We start from the raw sequence: 21,380 nt of genomic DNA, 5'->3' as shown, positions 1-21,380 counted from the left end.
TGCAAATAAATATACACTATACTATGCCGCCCTGAAATGCTCAAATGTTTGGAATGCAACAAGGTGGGAAACGGCAGCTTCGGGCAAAAGGTGAAGAGGAGCTTCCTGGAGACAGGATCTGTCCATCAGTGGAAGAGCTGCTCCTCCCCAGGAAGCTGGCGAACCTGCCTTTGCTGGAGATGTCAACACATCAGCTGGGCGGCTGCCTGCCTGGGATGGCCGTGCAGCTGCTCTCCAGTATTGCAGATTCCGCTTTGAGCATGGGGGGGGGGGTTCACTAGATGATCTCAAAGTTTCCTCGGACTTGTAAGGCGGTGGACTCGCCTTTCTTGTAGCATTCCCAAAGCAAGCAAGGACTGGACTCTGATTAACAAAATACACATGAGGCTTCAACCAGCAGGACTCCGGGAGGGGTGTGTATAATAATTCTCTATCCACCCCTTGGCCCAGGTCGTTTTATTCACAAAAGAACTTTTTACTCAGTGTTCATAAGAACTAATCAGATTTCTTCTGAGCATTTCAAAAAAACCCACGTGGGGACAAAGTTAAAGTTACAACTACAAAGAACCTATTTCCTACTTGAGCATTCACACATTCTTGCATACATGCATATGACCCAGCAACTGGCCTGTGTTTTGGAATGCTTCTCCGTGTCTGTCAGGTGTAGAGAAAGCAGAGGTGCAGAGGCTTGTGGGCTTCAATCAGAACCTATTGTCAATGAATCAAACCCAGTCAATGCAATGCTTTCATCGCGGACACAATGGCTTGCTCCATATGTTCATAATTCCTCATAGCAATCCCCCCTGACCCCCACACTCTGGATATTTGCACCCTACACTTCCTTGGAGGTGTTGAAGCAGCGGTTGGGTGGCCATCTCTCCTGGATGCTAGAGCTGGGATTCCTGCATTGCAGGGGTTGGACTGGATAACCCTCAGAGGCCCCTTCTAACCCTCCGATTCTCTGATTCCCTTCCAACTCCATGATGCTACAACAGGAATGATCAGGGAGTGGCTCAAAAGCTAAACGTGGTCCCCAAATAAAGTCTCCTGATGTCCTGGATGAACCTACCAAAAATGTGCTCCAAGCTATTATTTTTAAATAGAGCTCGTTCCTGAATGTCTTGCCTTTCTTTGGGCTTTGCATCTGAATGCGTCTCTCTCTCTTTTTTTTTACTGTTTAGCTATCTGGTTATTGTGAGTGGATTTCATTCTGGCTTTGACAAACGAGACCCAGGGATTTGACAAAAGAATTGCTGACCCTTAAATTGCTGTGGATATTTTCCTGAACAGGCAATTCACTGGCAGGATGACCAGAGTGGAGGCTAGCAAAGGCCTGAGAGAGCTCTGCAGGGGGCTGGGGGAAGAGAGGGCAGCTGGAATGGGGGGCGGGAGAGTTAAGAGTTCATAGAATCCTAGATTTGGAAGGACACCCAGGGGTCATCTACTCCAACCCCCTGCCGTTAGTCTGAAGAGGTGGCCAAGCTGCTTGGAGAAGTCTGGCTGACCCCCTGCCCCATTGACCCTTGCCCACCTTAGCTGGAAAAAGGGAATTGGGGAACACTGACTCTCTGGATCCATTTCAGAGGATGGGTGGCCAACTGTCCCTTCCGACTCTACAATTCTCAAATCAAATCAATCTTCATTATGGTCCAGAGACCCAACAAATCAATGCACAATTCAGACAGCCTACCTCCAGGTTAAACAAGCATTTTGTTCAGACTTAAAGTTAGGGATCACTGGTTCTTGCAACCACCAATAAAAACTTCGCCACTGCTCATGTTCTAGAGTTTGTCCAGTCTTCCAACAGGTACCTGATACAGTGAGCCTCTGATTTTCCCAGGAAAGGTACCAGATGTCAAAGCGATCAACAACTACCTGACATTCAGAAGACATCTGAAGGCAGCCCCGTTCAGGGAAGTTTTTAATGTGTGATTTTAGTGTATTTTTGGTTTCCGTGGAAGCCGCCCAGAGTGGCTGGGGAAACCCAGCCAGATGGGTGGGATACAAATAATAAATTATTATTATTATTATTATTATTATTATTATTATTATTATTATTATTATTATTATTATTATTATACCAGCAAGGGTAATATCAGTTCAGCCCTGGCTTGCTCGTATTTCGCACAGTGCAGCAAAATATGTTTTATGGAATCGATGTCTTGAGCACAGGAGCAAAGTCTGTCCTGGTGGCGAACTCCTCTCAAGCTGCCATCCAACACTGCAGAAGGAACTCTACGATTCTCTAAGACCGCAAAGTGGCCTTGATTGCCAAACTCTCTATGTGGGGCTGCTCTTGAAGAAAACTTGGGAACATCAGCCCGTCCAAAATGCAGCAGCTGGATATAACTTGTTTCAAAAGAGCTGCACTGCTTGGCAATTTGTTTCCGGGCGCAATATGAGATGCCCAAATATTGCAAAGGCAATACAGAACCTCTCCGGGGTTCGAATTGTCAGAAGGGTTCCCAGAGCTGCAACCCACCCTGAGGCCTTGTGAGGAAGGACAGGGAAGGAAGATAAAATAATTATGTTGCTGTTGTTGAGTCGTTTAGTTGTGTCCGCCTCTTTGTGCCCCCCTGGACCAGAGCACGCCAGGCCCTCCTGTCTTCCACTGCCTCCCGCAGTTTGGTCAAACTCATGCTGGTCGCTTCGAGAACACTGTCCCACCATCTCGTCCTCTGTCGTCCCCTTCTCCTTGTGCCCTCCATCTTTCCCAACATCAGGGTCTTTTCCAGGGAGTCTTCTCTTCTCATGAGGTGGCCAATGTCTTGGAGCCTCAGCTTCAGGATCTGTCCTTCCAGTGAGCACTCAGGGCTGATTTCCTTCAGAATGGAGAGGTTGGATCTTCTTGCAGTCCATGGGACTCTCAAGAGTCTCCTCAGCACCAGAATTCAAAAGCATCCATTCTTCGGTGATCAGCCTTCTTTATGGTCCAGCTCTCACTTCCATACAGCACTACTGGGAAAACCATAGCTTGAACTAAATGGGCCTTTGTCGGCAAGGTGATGTCTCTGCTTTTTAAGATGCTGTCTAGGTTTGTCATCGCTTTTCTCCCAAGGAGCAGGTGTCTCTTAATTTCGTGGTTGCTGTCACCATCTGCAGTGAAAACTATATTCTTGCTGTTTTTATGACTGTAATTATATTTTAAATGGGGTGCAGGCTGGGGGACTAGTCTGAAATGGCTGCTGACACAAGGGTCAGAGTCCGTGCAGAGGACATGCTGCCTGCTGGGTGAGGGCATAGAAGCCCCCACTCTGTTCCTATACTCACAAACAACCCCTTTGCCTCCTTCCTTAACTCTCCCTTGCACCCTGATCCAAGGGAAACAGGAAGCCCTGGAGATATTAATTGCTTGGGCATGTGTGAAAGGATTGTTTCGCCCGAGGCTCCAGAATTGTGCTGACCTTGATGCTACACGGAGTCAACTTTGTGATGGATCCTGTCTGGAGAAGACCAAGGGCCGGCCGGCCCTCTTACCCTGGGGTAGAAGGGAAGAGAAAGACCCCCGTCTTGCCGGATCCTGGGCTGCCAGTCTTGGAAGACGGGCTCCCTGCCCTGCAGGGCTTTTCCGACTGACTGACTGACTCCAGCTGATGAAGCCGAGGCTGCCGGACAGACTTTTTTTCTCTATTTTCGTTCTTACGATTTCAGTGGAAAGTGTTCAATTTGCTTGAGTGCTTTTTGATGTGTCTTGGTTCTCACTGATGACTTTCCCTAATATTTGCAGTCGTGTGCACCTTTTCCTCCTGTGGAGAGGCATCACGCAAGGAAAGCCAGGGGTGTGGGGTCCAGGCGTCCACCCACTTTCTACGCAGAGGCTGAGCTGCATCCATGGCTGCCGGCCAGAGCGGAGCCAGAGCGGAGCCAGGGCGCAGCGGGGCAGACCCAGTGGGGCCGGATCAACGTCCTGATTTGGACCTGGAGGCGTCCAGAGGCGGTTGGAGGATGGATAGCTAACAGATTGAGGTTGAATCCTGACAAGACAGTTTTGGGGGGACAGGGGGCGGGCAGGTGTGGGGGCTCCCTGGTCCTGAATGGGGTAACTGTGCCCCTGAAGGACCAGGTGTGCAGCCTGGGACTCATCCTGGACTCACAGCTCTCTATGGAGGCGCAGGTTAATTCTGTGTCCAGGGCGGCTGCCTACCAGCTCTATCTGGTATGCAGGATGAGACCCTTCCTGCCCGCAGACTGTGTCGCCAGAGTGGTGCATGCTCTGGTTATCTCCCGCTTGGACTACTGCAATGCGCTCTATGTGGGGCTACCTTGGAAGGTGACCCGGAAACTACAACTAATCCAGAATGTGGTGACTGGGAGCGGCGCCAAGACCACATAACACCGCTCTTGAAAGACCTACACTGACTCCCTGTACGTTTCTGAGGACAATTCAAAGTGTGGGTGCTGACCTTGAAAGCCCCAAATGGCCTCGGTCCAGTATACCTGAAGGAGCGTCTCCACCCCCATCATTCTGCCCAGACACTGAGGTCCAGCTCCGAGGGCCTTCTGGCGGTTCCCTCCCTGTGAGAAGTGAGGCTACAGGGAACCAGGCAGAGGGCCTTCTCGGTGGTGGCACCCGCCCTGTGGAACGCCCTCCCATCAGATGTCAGAGAGAGCAACCACTACCAGACTTTTAGAAGACACCTGAAGGCAGCCCTGTTTAGGGAAGCTTTTAATGTTTGATGTATTACTGTATTTTAATATTCGGTTGGAGGCTGTCCAGAGTGGCTGGGGAAGCCCAGCCAGATGGCTAGGGTATAAATATTATTATTGTTATTGTTATTGTTATTGTTATTGTTATTGTTATTGTTATTAGACCTGCTTTTGCCTTCAGTCCCCAATGGCAGCATCTCCGGATGAGGTGGAGAAACAGCATCCTCCGCCTGGATAGCTTGGCGGGGAGAGCAGGAGACTCTGAATCACAGGGCTGTGGGTTCGAGTCCCCCGTTGGGCAAAACATTATTGCACTGCAGGGGGTCGGGCTGGATGACCCTCAGGGTCTCATCCAAATCTATGATTCTATGAACCCCCGAGGGCCAAAGGCAGAGCAAAGGTTTGTTTGGGGGCCAAGCAGGGTCCTGTGGGCTCCCTGTTAGCTACCCTCTGCCCCACACTGTGGAGGCCACAGGGCTTCTGCCGGGATATAGAGCAGGGGTCGGCAACCTAAGGCCCAGGGGCCACAAGCGGCCCATGGGGACCCCTGGGCAGCGCGCTAAACCAGTGCAGAGCGGGGACCGCCTTCTGTGACGCTGGCTAGCTTCCCATTGGCTGCAGGAAGCTTCTGCAGCCAATGGGAAGCTGCGCACACCTCTCTCGCCCCGACCTGGCCACCGTGATCCATGCGACGGTCATCTCCAGGCTTGACTACTGTAATTCGCTCTAGGCGGGGCTGCCCTTGAAGCTGTCCCAGAAACTCCAGCGGGTGCAGAATGCTGCAGCGAGGCTCCTCACGGGGTCTCTGCCATGGGAGCAGATTCACCCAGTGCTTTTCAAGCTGCACTGGCTCCCGGTGGAGTACAGGGTCAGATTTAAGGTGCTGCTTTTGACCTTTCAAGCCCTTCACGGCCTAGGACCCTCGTACCTCCGGGACCGCCTCTCCTGGTATGCCCCACGGAGAGCCTCAAGGTCCATAAATAGCAACACCCTAGTGGTCCCAGGCCCTAAGGAAGTTAGATTGGCTTCGACCAGAGCCAGGGCCTTTTCAACACTGGCTCCAGCCTGGTGGAATGCTCTGCCTCATGAGACCAGGGCCCTGCAGGATCTGATCTCTTTCCGCAGGGCCTGTAAGACAGAGTTGTTCCGCCTGGCCTTTGGCTTGGAGCCCATTTGATTCCCTCCCCCTCTTCCTTTTATCCTTTCTCCTCCTGTGATGAGGCTGCATTTTAATGTTTTAATGTTGTACTGTATTTTAATCTGGTTTTTAAGTTGTATTCACTCAACTCATTTTTATTATTGTTAGCCACCCTGAGCCCGGCCTTGGCTGGGGAGGGCGGGGTAAAAATAAAATGTATTATTATTATTAGGCGCCAGAAGGAGCACCCGAAATAGCGTCTGCGCATGCATGCACACAACTCTGGCCCACTGCGGCGTCTGCGGGACCGTGAACTGGCCCAAGCCACAAAAACTTTGCCCACCCCTGATATCGAGCAATGCAGGAGTGCTGGGGCTCCCCTCCCCAGGGCACCCAGTCCATGCGCAGGGGGGGGGGGCATTCGCATTGTCCTGCCAACCTGCCGCGGACTCTCCTGCTGACCAGGCAGGACTGCTGCTCCAGGCGGCAAAGTGGCCCTGCTCCCCCCCCTTCTTCTCCCCAAACCGCCAGCCCCCCTCCCTTGCGCTTGTGTGGGGCTGGACCGAGATTCTGCCAGCCGGGTGAAAAGGGCCTTCCAGCCCCATGGGCAAGGGGGAGGGAAGGGGCCCAGAGGCCTTGCCCAAAGGCTTCCTCCATCGCCTGCCCCATTGTTAGGGCTCAGGGAAGGTGGATCGGGGCCTCCCCGCTTCTCACAAATGCCTCCCAGCAGCGCTTTGCCGCAAAGGAGGGCGCAGTGCGCTGTGGCACGGAGGATAAAGCGCCAGAACCTTTCTGCCCTTCCCTTTCCCCACAGCCCCTCTCCAAAGCCAGGACCCCAAAGCAGGAATTGGGGCAGGTGGTCTGAGCGATCCCCCCCCTGCTCAGAGACAGGAAGCGCACACACCCCCCCCACCAGCAGGTGCGCCAAGCGCCATTTTGCATGCACAATCCCGGTCGGAGCACAACAAAGGAGGGAGCTCTTTCTTCCCCTGCCCCTCTCAAGGCAGCTGGGCAGCCTGGCAGGCCAAGGAAGAGAGGGAGGGATCCTGGCAACGCCCAGGGATAAGGCAAAGTCCGAGTCCCAGCGCACCGGGCGCCAACGCAATCCAAACTGGGAGGAGGAGGAGGCGGCTCAGCGCAGCAGCCAAGGAGGGTCTGGGGAGCGAGAAATGAGCCTCCCTTGGGCTCCTTCGGGAGGAATAATTATAATTATAATTATTACAATTATTATTTTTATTATTTTTATTTATACCCTGCCCTCCCCAGCCAAGACTGGGCTCAGGGCGGCTATCCCCAGATAGAAAGCAATGGATTGAAATGCAACTTAAAAAACAAGATTAAAATACAGCATTAAAAGGAGGAAGAGACGGGTCTTGGCCTTGGGCCTCCCCAGAGAAGTTTGGCGCCTGCCCCCTTGGACCCACAAACCCATCCCAGCGCCCCCTGCCCTGAAGAAAGCATTGTTCAGAAGGGAGGTTTGCACAGACACACCAGAACATTCCAAACAGTGACAACTCACTGCGCACGTCTTCAAAATCGAATCGAAAGGGAGGAGTGTACTTAATTCAACCAAACCGATGGCTTTGATTTGGTGAGACCAGCTTTCCAATGCCAGATCTGGTGCCCCCCTGTGCTGCCCCCTTGCCCCTTGGCACCCCCTGGGGAATCCCCTGCCCCACTGGGCTCCGGAGGCCACTGAAAGAGACGCAGGCAGCGCTCCAAGCGGCTCAGAGCCGAGGATCAGGAGTTTCTGGGGGGTGGCCTGGCTGGGCACAGTGGCGCCCAGCCCCATAGCTGAGACTGGCATGAAAAATAAAGGGTGCAGTATAATTTCAACCCCACGTTGCTTCAGCGGGAAGAGGAAAGCCAAGCAAGTGACTCTGCCTCGTGAGCCTGAGACTGGCTGCATGCAAAGGCAGTGTGGCCTGGCGGTTAGAGCAGAGCTTTCCAAACTTTTCCTGGTGGTGACAAGCTTTTTCGACACACATCATTTCGTGATGCAGTAATTCAGTTTTACTAGCAAACTGGAGGGGAAATGAACCCCTTTCGTGCCCTGAGACACTAAGGCATCGCGACACACCGTTTGGAAAGCTCTGGGTTCGAGTGCCCGAGTAGGACCCGCGAGAGACCCGGGTTCGAATCCCCCCTCAGCCGTGGGGCTCCCTCTCAGCCTCGCCTCCCTCGCCGCGGACCCCTCCTTGAGGTATAAACGCCCAAATAAAGAAACGCATTTGCAGCATCCGCAGCAAGAAAAGAATTCGCAGGGAGGGAGCAAACGGGCATCCGATTTGCCGCAAATCGCCCTGGGATCTTCAGGCGAAGTGCGGCGCATACATTTAACTAATAATAATAATAATAATAATAATAATAAATGAATAATAATAATAATAGTAATTAGAAGTCATAAGAATAAAATTGGAAGCAGCAGCTGCAGCCCAGGGGATCCTTTTCCGGCGGCGGGCGAGCGTGCCGCAGAGCATGTGCAGAGCGCGCCTCCCCTCCCGCCGCTGACGCGCCTTCCAGGCGGGGGCGTGGCCAGGGCGTGTCACGTGGCGGGCGGGGAGGGGGCGTGGCCGGGCGTCGCTGCGGCGCCGGAGGCTCCTTTGTCCGGGCGGCGCCGGGCGGCCATTGGCTGCGCGCGGCGGGGCGGGGCGGGGGCGGGGCCGGCGGGCGCGGAGATAACGGGGCGTCGGGGGGCGGGGCGGGCAGAAGGGCGGAGAGCGACGCCCAGCGCCAGGAAGCGGCGGCGGCAGCGGCGCCCGGGATGGGATGGGGCCCCGGAGGAGACGCCCCCGGCCGGGCCGCGCCTCGCCCTCCGCCCGGGGGGGGGCCCTGAAGCCCCGGGACAGCCGGGCGGAGACGGTGAGGGGGGGCCGGGACGACCCCCGTCGGGGGCTTTTCTGGGGGGGAGGGAGCTGGCCGCACCCCCGATCCCCCCCCGCCGTCCTCCCCCGACGGGCCGGGGCGTCTCCGCGCGACTCTTTGTCCTCCGGGCTGCTGCACCTGACGGGCACCCGCCTGCCCTCTGCCTTCCTCAGCTGCAGCCCCATGGATCTGGACCTGGACTATGATCGTGGGGGGCTTTTCGGGGTGGGAGGGAGCTGGCCGCCCCCCCTCCCGCCGCCGGGACCCCCGATCCCCCCGCCGTCCTTTCCCGATGGGTCTTTGTCTTTGTCCTCCGGGCTGCTGCACCTGACGGGAATCCGCCTGCCCGCCCCCCTTCCCCTCTGCCTTTCTTTCTCAGCTGCAGCCCCATGGATCTGGACCTGGACCATGAGCGGCCCCGCCCCGCCACCCCACTAGGGGCTTTGGGGGGGGGGGAGGGAGCTGGCCGCCCGCCATGGGGACCCCCCCTCGCCCCCTCCTCTCCCGGAGACACCCAGGTCTTTGTCCTCCGGGCTGCTGCACCTGACGGACACCCGCCTGCCCCTCCCCTCTGCCTTCCCCAGCTGCAGCCCCATGGATCTGGACCTGGACTATGAGTGCCCCACAACCCCACCCCTGCCGCCGCCAGGGGTTTTTTGGGGGGTGGAGGGAGCTGGCCGCCCCCCTCCTGCCACCGGGACCCCCAATCGCCCTGCCGCCCTCTCCCCACGGGACGGGGCGGCTCTTTGTCCTGCTGCACCTGACGGGCACCCGCCTGCCCCCTTCCCCTCTGCCCTTCTCAGCTGCAGCCCCATGGATCTGGACCTGGACTATGAGCGCCCCAACGTCGAGACCATCAAGTGCGTGGTGGTGGGTGACAACGCCGTGGGCAAGACCCGCCTCATCTGCGCCAGGGCCTGCAATGCCACCCTCACCCAGTACCAGCTGCTGGCCACCCACGTGCCCACCGTCTGGGCCATCGACCAGTACCGCGTCTGCCAGGAGGTGAGGCCGGCCAGGGGGACCGGAAAGACCCTTTCCCTTCTCTTCTGCCCCCCTCCTGCCACTTCCTTTGTGACGGACCCCCACCCCCCGTCTCCCCCCACCCCATGCCCACCCCCAGGTGCTGGAGCGCTCGCGGGACGTGGTGGACGAGGTCAGCATCTCCCTGCGGCTCTGGGACACCTTTGGGGACCACCACAAAGACCGGCGCTTCGCCTACGGCAGGTGAGGCAAAGGGGGGGGTGGCTCCCCAGGTGGGCAGTGACAGGTTGAGTTGGAAGGGACCCCCAAAGCTCATCTAGACCAGCCCCACGCAATGTAGGGGTCGCAGCGAAAGCTCCAGTGTCAGAAAGCCTGTCACTTTCCATGTTCCTCCTACTCTGACTGGCAGCAGCCCTCCAGGGAGACAGCTTTATCTGGAGTGGGTGGGTGGGAGGGAACGGGTCTGTGCCCGCTGGCACCGGGAGGGCAGGAGATAGGGAGACCCACAGGAGGGGGAGCCCAGGCAGAGGGCCGCCTGCTTCCAGCCTCCTCCCACCTGGGACCTTCGCCATGCCAAGCATGTGTCCCAGGCTGGGGCTGCTGCAGCCAGTCTCCCTCGCTGGAGGGGTTGGCCAGAGATTTGCAGCCTGGGGGTGGCGGGCAGGGGTCTGAGGGTCTGAGGGGACTGGCTGGCTGTGGTGGTGATTTCTTGCACGGAATCATGGAAATGGAAGGGACCCCCAAAGGTCATCTATCCCAACCCCACAAAATGCAGGAACTGCAACGAAAGCATCCCTGACAGATGGAGAGGAAGCCCCCCTCCCTTCCCTTCGCATGTCCTGGGCCTTCCACTTCCGGGTGGGTTGCAGTGTCCTTTGGCCTTCCTGGGTTGGGCTTGCGGGGGGGGGGGGTTGGTGTTTCATTCCTCCCCCTCCCCGCTCTCTGCCAGGCCTCTCCTGGCCCTGGAACCCGGCCTGGCGCCCTGCGGCCTCCGACTCACGTTCTCCACGTTCACAACTTGGCCGCTGAGCCTTCCGAAATTCTTGAAGGGGGGGTGTGAGGCCATCTCCTATTTCACATCTGCCCCGGAGACTGCAGCCTCTTCCCCAGGTGTAGAGAAAGACCCCCTTCTCCACTTCCTGTGGATTTTCACCCTTGGGCTCCCCTTTGGCAGAGCAGGTGCTCCCTGGCTCAGGCTGGCAGCTGCAGGTTGGCAGGCCACCTGGCCTTGTCACTCTTGGGACATCTCCCTTGGTGGAGCACGAGGCTCTGGGCTCTGAATCTCAGGGTTGTGGGTCTGAGCGAAGTTGCAGTCTCTCGAGGTCCCTTCCAGCTTGGAGGTCTCCTGGCCAAATCAGCAGGAAGGGGGCACCCTGGGTTCTCCACGTGCGATATGCCAGCCGGGCTTGACCGCTTGTCTGCCCTTTATCCTTCCGAGTCCTGGCTCTCTGGCCCCTGAGCCACGTCACGGGGCTCTGGGAACGGAAATCCCGGCCTCTTCCTCCTGGGCCGAGTGCCAGTCTGTGCCAGCGGTGGTGGGGCCTTCACCCGCCCGCCTTCTCCCCCCGCAGGTCGGACGTGGTGGTGCTGTGCTTCTCCCTGGCCAACCCCAACTCCCTGCGACACGTGACCAGCATGTGGTACCCCGAGATCAAGCACTTCTGCCCGCGAACCCCCATCGTGCTGGTCGGCTGCCAGCTGGACCTGCGCTACGCTGACCTGGAGGCCGTCAACCGCGCTCGCCGACCGCTGGCCAAGTAGGGGCACCAAGACACCCCCCTACCCCCATGACGCTCTCGGGGCTGTGTGCCAAACGAGAGCCCCTGTTCTTGGGGGTCTGGTGGGAGAATGCCCCCCAGGGGTGGGTCTCCTAGGAAACTAAGGTGGTTTAAGCTTCAGAGCCACTCATTCCACAAGTGTTTAGTTCACATTGCTTAACGATTTTACTTTAATAAGTGCAGCACGTACAGTGGACGCGTGGGTTGCAATTTGGTGCTTCTGTGCATGCACAAAGCATGATTTAGCGCTCCCGCGCATTCGCGACCCCCAAAACCCAGAAGCAACCTGTTCCGGTACTTCCGGGTTTCGATGGGGCCACAACCTGAAGCATCTCTAACCCAAAGTATGACTGTACATATATAAGCTTTCCCTGATTTTCATCCCCGCCCCCATAACTTGAAAACTATGGGGCGTAGGAAACTTTTACTCACACATGTGAGATAATCCGGGACAGCAGTTTTAATCAAAATCTGATAAGCGGTGGTTACATTCATTTTAAAAGGATAGTGGTCTGTCATTGAAGATGATGACAGGGGTTTTCCAGACCTCGTTCCTTGTTGCGAAGGGGCCCCCACGACAGTTCAAGCGTCAGGGCCCCCGAAATGTAGGCCTGCCCCTGATCCCGCCTTCTCCCCTAGAATAATTGTGCAGAGTGACGGTTGCACGAGGCCTTGGGAGACCAGGGTTCAGATCCCCTCTGAGCAGTCAGCCGCTCTCAGCCTCTCAGGACAAATGGGGAGGGGAAGAACCATGTGCACCCCCTTGGAGGAAAAAGGTGGCAGAGCAATGCAAAAATCGAATATGATTTGGTGCTTCCCTGTCTTAGCCCGGAGAGGCTCTGCCTGGCATCCTTTTGTCCTGACCCCCTGCCCTTTCCTCTCCTCGCCCCCCCAGGCCCATTAAGCCATCGGACATCCTTCCCCCTGAGTGTGGGCACGAGGTGGCGAAGGAGCTGGGCATCCCCTACTACGAGACCAGCATGGTGGCTCAGTTTGGCATCAAGGACGTCTTTGACAACGCCATCCGCGCCGCCCTCATCTCTCGCCGCCACCTGCAGTTCTGGAAGTCCCACCTGAAGAAGGTGCAGCGCCCGCTGCTGCAGGCCCCCTTCCTGCCCCCCAAGCCGCCCCCGCCCGTCATCCACATCCCGGAGCCGGCGCCCGGAGAGGGCAGGGGCCCCGACGCCCTCTTCCGCCAGCCGCTGTGTGCCGACGTGGTCTTCTGCCTGCAGGGGGGCCACCGGGTCTTTGCCCACCGGGTCTACCTGGCCACGTCCTGCTCCAAATTCTACGACCTCTTTGCGCTGGACTCTCCCGAGGCCGCGGGCGCCAAGGAACCGGCGGTGAGGACTAGGAGCTTGGATGCCGACATCCAGTGTGGCTCGGCGGCGGCGGCAGCGGCTTCTCTCCGGGCCTCGCAGAGTGACGACCCCCTGCGCTTGGGTCGCGCGCCGCGGGCGCTGGCGGGCTGGGGCCGTGGCTTCGTCAGCATGCGCCAGGAGGCGGTGCGCGACCCCGTGACGCATTGCGAGAAGCCCATGGCGGCCGTCTACCTGGACGGGCTGGTGCAGGCGGGGCCTTTCCTGGCGGTGCTGGAATACCTGTACACGGGGCGGCTGGAGCAGCACGGCGCCGACCTGATGCAGGTGGCGGCCATCGCCGAGCTGCTGGAGGTCTTTGACCTGCGCATGATGGTGGCCAACATCCTCAACAAGGAGAGTTTCATGAACCAGGAGATCACCAAGGCCTTCCACGTCCGCCGCGCCAACCGGATCAAGGAGTGCCTGAGCAAGGGCACCTTTGCAGGTAGAGGAGGGGCAGAGGGGGCGGTCGGGGGGGGGGCTCAGCTGGGCAGGAAGGGAGGAGGGGAAGGGAGGCGAGTCTCTGGGGAGGAGCGGCTGGAGAGAAGAGAATTGCAGAATTGGGGAGTGGGACCCTGGGGTCATCCAGTCCAACCCCAACACTGGGAAGTCATGTGACAGCCATGAAGGGCTCTCCCAGGCAGGGCCGGATTGAGGTTTGATGCGGCCCTCAGCTCCTGAAGGTAACGGGGCCCTTTCTAGGTCCAGCTGTCCTTTGTCCACAACAAATTGTCGCTGTTTTTTGGTGTTGAATAGATGCTATATGGTAATTTATGGACCTCGTAGGTATCTAAAGCCGTTTGCATATAACAAAATATGTAGTGATTGTTGAATTGAAATACAATTAAGAACCAGCGATATTTTAGGGAGCAGGCTAGCAGGCTTACATCATAGGAGCCGACACAACACAAAACACTGCTGCTGTATGTAGGTTTTATTTTATTTTTTATCTTATATTTTGGAAATCTAGATTTTTCCCCTTTAAATTTACATCTAGTTTTTTCCCCTTTAAATTTTTTTGGGGGGCCCTAAGGCATAGCTTGTTTAGCTTATACCTAAATCCGGCACTGGTCCCAGGGCAGACGGGGCAGCGAGCCACCGTCAAAGATCTGAAGCAGTGTCCGGTCCGATGTTAGGAAGACCCTTTTGAGGATCAGAGCTGGGTGACTGTGGAACAGCCTCCCCGGGGAGATGGGCTTTCCTTCCTTGGAGGTTTCTCAGCCCAGGTTGGGGGGCCACCTGCCAGGGGGTTCTTTAGCCCTGACTCCTGCATCCAGCTCTCCGAGAGGAAGCCCCCCCCCCGACGGCCCGCTTTCTCTTCTCTGCCAGATGTCGTCTTTGTGGTCGACGACGGGTTGGTGCCGGCCCACAAGCCCCTTCTCCTGGCCGGCTGCGACTTCATGGTCGCCATGTTTGGGAGCACCTTCCGGGAGAGCTGCGCTGCCGAGGTGAGGAGTGGGGGGCAGCGGGGAGGCCTGGAAAGGGCGCTGGGTGGGGGCCCCTCTTGGGGTGGGAGTTTGAGCCTTCAGGGATGTCGCTGGCTGGGCATCCTTGGGGTGGGGGATTTCGGAGGCCATTTTTTGGTACTTTATTATGTGCTTAGAGCGCATCTATAGTCCGCTCTTCAGCCCCAAGGGCTCCCAGAGCAGCTTCCGTATGATCAGAGTCCCTCCCTGCAGGCCGATAACCAGTGAGACACAGCACACAAGGAGGAAGGAGCAGGGAGGGAAGAGGAAAACCACAACTTCTATACAGCTTGTTTATTTTATCTCAGGAAACTTATATGCTGCTTAATTGCGGGGGGGGGGGAACGATAAGTGTTTTACAATAAGCTTAAAACAATAAAATTATCACTAAAAGCTTGACGGCCATAAATATGCAGACAGTTAAAACCAGACTAGAATAGACAGAAACCAACTGAAACTCTTGCAAACTTTCTAAGCATCTGGGTCGGCTGGTCTGAATAAGCCGAAAGCAAAGCCTGATATCACCAGGCCGGGAGCCTCCAGACTGTGTGTGTTGCCACACAAAATGTTCTCCCAGATGCGGTGGGGATATTGTGTGGCACCTGTACAAGTCCCAGTCCCACAGATCTAAGTGGGCAGATGTGGGGAAAGGCGATCTCACTGGTCCCAGGCTTCCTTTATATGCTAAGATTAACACTTTGAACTTGGCCGGGAAGCAGATTGGCAAGGCGGGCAGATCTCTGCGCACCGTGGGGTGACCTGGCGTGGCTCCAGCCAGCAATTGCTCTGCAGCTTCCAGATCCAGCCCCCACGGAGCGCTTTGTGCCCCGAATGACCAGCTGCCACGGTTCTGGGGGCAGGAGGAGCCAGAGAAAGCTGCCCTCTTGCACCTGAGCAGATGCAGGGAGCTCTGTCTCTCGCCTCTCCTGTGGCTGGAATGGCTAAAGGTTGGGGGGGGGGCACCTTCCGGAAGGTGCAAGCCTTGCCCTGTCCCCTTGCCAGAGCTAGCCCCCCGCAGGTGCCTGAAAGCCAGGGTGCTGAATGCATGTCTGTGGCCTGAGCTGGTGCAAAACTCCCTCCTCTTGGTGCCTTGTGTTTCCTGGGGCAGCTGTGAGTCACTGCCCATGAAAATACCGTATTTTTCGCCCCACAAGACGCACCTGACCATAAGACGCACCTAGTTTTTAGAGGAGGAAAACAAGAAAAAAATATTCTGAACGAAACAGTGGATGTCTGATTTTTGTGGTTCATGCTGTGGCCACAGATATGTCATCTGGCAGCGACTTTGGGGTGACCCAATGCAAAAATCCATGTGGATCCGTGCTTTGTTTTTGTGCCATTGCGGCCCCACAAAACAGTGGGTGCATGATTTTTTTGGTGCAGCCTGTAGCTATGGGCATGCTATGTGATCTGATGGTGAATTTGGGGTGACCCAGTGCAAAAATCCTATGGATCCATGGGCTTTTACCTCCCCTCTCCCAGGCAGCCTCCTTTATCGCTAGAGTCCCTTCTTTCCCTCCCAATCGCTTGTTGATCAGCTGCTTCCTTTCAACACTCCCTTCCCTCTTGTTTGCCTTAGTGTCTTTTCCTTAGCTGGAGCAGCTTTTTGCTCCTCCTCTTCTTCTAATTTCTCTCCTCATTGCTTTGGTCTTCCTGTTTCCCCCCTTTGCAAGTTTGCTGTCTTTACCTCCCCCCTCCCAGGCAGCCTCCTTTATCTCTAGCGTCCCTTATCTCTCTCCCCGATTGGCAAATGATCAGCAGCTTTGTTTCAACACCCACTTTCCTCTTTCCCCCCAAAAAAAGGAAAAAAAGCACGATCTGTTTTAATCCCCTGGGCAATTCGGCTCCAGGGACCACACATTCACTCCATAAGATGCACAGACATTTCCCCTTACTTTTCAGGAAGAAAAAAGTGCGTCTTATGGAGCGAAAAACACGGTATATCTTTTCTTGCCACTGGCATCGTATGAAGCCCTGGGCTGGGGGTGGCTGTCCTGGCAGCTGAGCCAAGAGGCCTGGCAGGTCACCGGCATGGGCTGCTGACGTGGGTCAGGCTTCCGACCGAGTGTGCGCCCATTGCCAGGCATGGCAAAGGTGGTGTTGGTGGGCGAGTCCTGACCCCCACCCCGTGATCTGCGACCCTCAAGCTGGGCCCAGGCCTCTTTCCCTCCCGCGCCCGACCCCTTTGGCAGCAGGAAAACCAGCTGGCTGCTGGAATGTGCTCCCCCAGCCAGGAGCTGCCAGGGCCTGAGATAAATCGGGCATCTCAAAAAGAAAGGGTCACGGGGCTCACGAGGGGCTGGGGCGGCAGCCAAGGCTCTTCTGGCGCCACCCTGGCCTCCCCCCGGCCTGCCCAAATTGGTCTTGCTTCCGTCTTGTCTGGGCTTCAGAGGCTCTTTTGTTCCCCTTTGGGTAGGGGGGGTTCAGCCTATCTCCCTGGCTAACTGTTAAGTAGCAAGGCAAGTGCCTCTGAGCATGTGCAGAGGACGCACTTTCTGGGTTGCTGGCAGAAGCAGCTTCCATCCTTCCAGAAAGAAATCTCCCAAGTCCAAGGAGGAGCTGGAGGGTCGGGTGGGGAGGTTTGGAGGGGGCGACTGGGGGGCAGCGAGGAAAAGCGTTGGGTTGGTGGGGGTTGCGTGACTTTGCCCAGGAGCCCCCAGGACTGGGGACAAGAGGAGAGCAGAGGAGTCATTATTTTTATTTCCTGAAGTTTATGCACCGTCTGATTGTAAAACGAAACGGAAAAGCAAACCTCAAAGCGGTTTGCAAAAAAGGTGCAACAATAAAGTGAGGCTTTTGCAAAGCTAAAATAACGACAGGCGAAAAGCGTGACATCTCACAGGGACTCTTTCTCGGCATCTGGGCAGGCTTGTCTTTCAAACCAGAATGTTGGCCCTGGAGGCACCTGCTTGATCTCAAGTGGCAAGGAGTTCCGGGTGCCACCCGTCCAGTTCTTATAAATGCAGAGCTGGTCTTGCATGGCGAAGGCGCCTGCTTGAGATCTATGGGCAGAAGGGCCAAAGCCGGAGGGTAGGGGGCCAGGCCAAGGCAGCTCCTCCAGAGACCCTTCTGCCCCCCCCCCCAGGTCGCCTTGCCGGGCACCAACTGCGCCTGCCTGCGGGCCGTGCTGGAGTTCCTCTACACGGGCCTCTTTGTCCCCACACCAGACCTGGACGCCATGGAGCTGCTGGTGCTGACCAACCGCCTCTGCCTGACCCGCCTGCAGGCCCTGACCGGTGAGTCCTTGGCTGGGCTGGACCCGGATGGGGGGGGGGGAGAGGAGGAGGGGCTCTCCCCCCCCCGCTCACCCATCTGGCCGCTGCTGCCTCCTGCCTGGAGGCCGCTTATGTAAGCTGCCGATAAGATAATGAGGCTGTTTGTTGGGGACGCAGCGTCCCTGGGATCAATGAGTCCCCGAGCCTGGATGGCTGGCCAGCAGCGGGTGGGTGGGTGGGTGGGTGGGGGCCGTTAGCCTCTCAGGAAGCAGTGCTGGGGGTGGGGAAGAGAGGAAATGGAAGGAGGGGCCTCTTTCTCGCTTGTCCTGTCTGAGTTCTGGGGAGCGGCAATGGAGCCCCTGAGTGCATTCCTGGGAGAAGAGAGGAGAGGAGCGCAGGGAACCTTTTCACGGGGAGAATGTGCTCTCTTTGGAGCCCTGGGTGGGCTCTGGGGAGCAGCAGTGGGGCCCCTGAGCATGCACAGAGTGCATTCCTGGGTTTTCTTGGGGGTGAGGCTGCCTCTCCCAGTCTGAGGCCCTTTCCTGGTCTTCTCCCCAGAGCAGTACGCAGTGGATGAACTGGTCCATGCCAGCCTGCAGAAGGTGGAAATTGACGCCCAGGTCATCCTCTACCTGGAGATGACGCAGGTATTCATCGGCCCCACAGGCTCCCTCTCTAATTATTATTATTATTGTTATTGTTATTGAACTAATTAAACAAATGAATACAACAGAATTAACAGAACTCTCCCCCTGGGGGGAAAAACAGCGCAATGTTAGGCTGGAAAAGATCTTGAGGCCATTAGGAAAAATCAAATGTCACGTTGTGTTACGGAGAGGGAATCCTGTGTCCGTATTTGGAACCCCGGAAGTGTAGAATTGGAAGGGACCTGAAAGAGATTGCAGCTATTAGCTGCAAAGAAGATAAATTCAACCAAAGGAGATGCAGAATCTTTGCAGGGTCCTCTGAGCCGTTCGCAACACGCAATTTATGAGATTTTCCCCCCAATTCATGCTAAACTCTGTATGTTTTTTAATAACAAATTGGAAGCTGCCAATCCATTCGGGGGGGGGGGGGGCGCAGCTGAGGTTCTACCAGCTACCAGTGTCCCTGACTGGAGTTCTTGAGAGCGAAAGCCTTTTAGCGGACGCAGCTGCACTGAAGATGGATCGAGACCCAGCCTTTGCGGGGTGGAGCCCTGGGTGTGGGTGTCTGCCCTGGGGGGCTTCTGGATTCTGCCCCTGGGAACATGGGGTGTCTGAAGTCCCCCCCCCCAACCGATGTATTTGCTGCCAGGACTGGGCCTTCTGAATTCACAGCACTGCCACTGAGCAAACCTCTCTCCCCCCGGCATGGTGAATTTTGTGGCTTGGAGTCATTCTCAAAATCCAGATAGTGGACGGAAGGCACAGATCCGCTCTCTCCTGCCTCGGTCGGAGCGCTGTGTCCGGTTCTGGGCACCACAATTTAAGAAGGAAATAAGATACCCAGAGCTCAGTTGGTTGGAGTCTTCTGTTCCAAGGTTGTGGGTTCAAACCCCATATAGGGCAGCTGCAGAGTCCTGCCTTCCAAGGGGGTTGGGCCAGATGACCCCCAGAGTCGCTACAGGGATCTTTGGAGATGGGGTGGGGGCTGTGCATTTGCTTCTGTGCCCCTCACCGTTGCCCCCCTCCTCTCCCCGCAGTTCCACAACGCCCGCCAGCTGGCTGCCTGGTGCCTTCACTATCTCTGCACCAACTACAACAGCGTCTGCCGCCGCTTCCCCCGCGAGATGAAGTGCATGTCTCCAGGTAGGGCGTGGGGCAGGTGCCCCTGGGCATGGGGGAACCACTGCCAGGGGGCGGCACAGCTCCTCTGCTTGGCGGGCGGCCCTCTGCCCAGGGAGGCAGGAGGTGTGGTTCCTGCATTGCAGGTGTGGGGCACTAGACGGGCAAAGGGATGGTGGGGCTGTTTCTGCCCTTCTGGGAGGTGCTGAATTGCAGAGGTGGTGGGGTCTGTGTTAGATGCCCCTGTTTGGATACTGCTGGGGAGACGGGGGCATCAGGCCAGGCCTCCAGCTGGCTCCAGACACCGGCGCGTAGCCGGACGATCACCGGTCTCCCTTGGAACAGCATCAATCGGTGACACAAGCCTCAGATACGTTTAGAGACCCGTGCACACTCTGTCAGCAGAGTGAATAAATCTTCTCACAGCAGAAGAGGCGGACAGAGCCATGTGCAAGCAGCATATTAGTGTTTTATTTAGTAGCAGGAACAAAGGAAAAAAACATGTCTGCTTCCCTTTGTCTCCAGCAAAACAGCAGCCATGCAAAAGCTATATACAAACGGAAGTTCCCAGAAAGCGCTGTGCTGGAAATGTGAACAGGCATGTGACACACAACAGTCCTGCCTGTGCCCTTTTAAGGTAGAAGGGAACTCGATCCTAACAGCCCCATCTCCCTGTCTCTCCCCCCCCCAGAGAACCAGGCCCACTTTGAGCGCCACCGCTGGCCCCCCATCTGGTACCTGAAGGAGGAGGACCGCTACCTGCGCCTGCAGAGAGAGCGCCAGCTGGAGGAGGAGATGCTTGAGAAACAGCACCCGCGGCGCAAGTGGTGTTTCTGGCGCCCCCAGCACACCAGCCCCGTCTCCTGAGCCCCCTCCCCACCCCCACCGGGCTCCCAGGGGACCTCGGCCGAGAGGGGAGGGCCTCTGCCTTGTTTACAACCCCCCCCAGCCTTCCTGCCAGCTCTGTGCCTCTTGCCACAGCTGCCATGCTTTTCTCTCTGTGTGTTTACGCCCTCTGCCCTGCCCCACAGAGCAGGCGGGCCCCTAACCAGCTGCCTCTCCAGTCGCTACCTCTGACCTTTGCAGTATTCTGGGGGCGGTGGGGAGGTTTGGGGTGCAGGAGGAGGGGGTGCAGAGCTGCTATGAATTGGGGTTGGTCTGGACCCACCCCACACGGGGCCGGCTGGACCTGGGGTTTGGGGGCAGGGTGGTGTTGTGTTGGGGGTCTCTGAGCCGCGTGGCTGTAGGTTGAGAGGGGAGGGAATAGTGGGGGTGGGAGATTTGCATAGGAGAGTGGGGTGCATGAGGGGGTGGCAGGAGCCGTGGGCCCTGTGTGGGGTGTAATGGGGGGTAGAGATTCTTCTAGTTGTAGGAGCTGCTTCCTGTCTGTGCTTGTCTGCTGGGTGGGGGGAGCTTTGGACCCCTCCTCAGGCCGGTGCCTTGGACACAACGCGAGCCTCTTCTCTGGACTGGGGGGGGTGAGGTTGCAACTCTCTCCCCCCCTCTTTCCTGTCCAGCTTGGTGCATTTAGGGAGAGCTGTGGTCAGCCCATCGCCATCCAGCAAACCTGCACAACCAAGGTTTTTTATACTTTTTTCTACGTGTTCCGTTTCCCCCCTCTTTCTCCCCAAACCTCGGCCAAGCACAAACCTAACCCAGGGTGGGGCTGCCTCTGGCACTCACCGTACAGAAGGGCTTTGGCGGTGCAGGGGGGTCCTTTGCGGCCCGGGCTGCATCTGCGTCTCTAACCACTGTGAGCTGAGCCTTGCCGCTGCGACCTTTCTTACACACTTCAGTATTGGACTGTTTTAACCTTTTAATAAAAGCCTTTTGTATCGTGCTCCTGCGAGAGAGGGCTGCCGTGGCATTATTTATTACGTTTGACAGTTGCTCCGTCTGGCCCAAAGAGCCTTCCAGCTGTATGGACAAAGAAACCCTCGCCTAATAATAATATTTAATGTTTGTGCCCTGCCCATCTGAGTGTGCAAAACATCAAAAACTTCCCTATCCAGGCTGTAGGTGTGGCAAAACCAAAGGGGGGGGGGAATACATTGAAAACATCCCACCCACTTCTAAAAGGTCACAGGCCTGTTGCTTTTGCCTGGTGCCCGGCGAGTCTCCTTGGGCAGAGCATCCCCTAAACGGGGCCACTGCAGAAAA

The 21,380-nt window shown here is 56.8% G+C and overlaps 1 protein-coding gene across 2 annotated transcripts; it reads left to right on the top strand.

Moving 5' to 3' along the window:
• Window positions 1-8,484: 8,484 nt before the first annotated feature.
• On the top strand, window positions 8,485-21,069 carry LOC310852995 (rho-related BTB domain-containing protein 2-like). 2 transcript variants are annotated; one of them, XM_083757109.1, is made up of 10 exons: window positions 8,485-8,647; window positions 9,454-9,655; window positions 9,774-9,877; window positions 11,206-11,391; window positions 12,308-13,218; window positions 14,103-14,221; window positions 17,325-17,475; window positions 18,013-18,101; window positions 19,139-19,244; window positions 19,912-21,069. In XM_083757109.1, the coding sequence occupies exons 2-10, from the start codon at window positions 9,464-9,466 to the stop codon at window positions 20,085-20,087; spliced, it is 2,034 nt and encodes a 677-aa protein (XP_083613235.1). In that variant the 5' UTR covers window positions 8,485-8,647; window positions 9,454-9,463; the 3' UTR covers window positions 20,088-21,069. The 2 variants fall into 2 exon arrangements, 1 of the variants encoding a protein (XP_083613235.1); XR_014568507.1 differs by lacking the exons at window positions 17,325-17,475; window positions 18,013-18,101; window positions 19,139-19,244; window positions 19,912-21,069 and adding exons at window positions 14,438-15,721; window positions 15,941-17,026 and having other exon boundaries at window positions 8,521-8,647; window positions 14,103-14,368.
• The last annotated feature ends 311 nt before the right edge of the window (window positions 21,070-21,380 follow it).

This window comes from Podarcis gaigeae (assembly GCF_964106915.1).
Source record: "Podarcis gaigeae genome assembly, chromosome: 9".
Classification (NCBI taxonomy): domain Eukaryota; kingdom Metazoa; phylum Chordata; class Lepidosauria; order Squamata; family Lacertidae; genus Podarcis; species Podarcis gaigeae.
This window is presented reverse-complemented; position numbering and strand designations above follow the sequence as displayed.

Bases quoted from the DNA above. Each gene is read 5' to 3' on its own strand.
- LOC310852995 (XM_083757109.1), top strand. From the start codon at position 9,464: ATGGATCTGGACCTGGACTATGAGCGCCCCAACGTCGAGACCATCAAG. The intron at 9,656-9,773 runs GTGAGGCCGGCC...GCCCACCCCCAG, and splicing joins AGTACCGCGTCTGCCAGGAG to GTGCTGGAGCGCTCGCGGGA. The intron at 14,222-17,324 runs GTGAGGAGTGGG...CCCCCCCCCCAG, and splicing joins GGGAGAGCTGCGCTGCCGAG to GTCGCCTTGCCGGGCACCAA.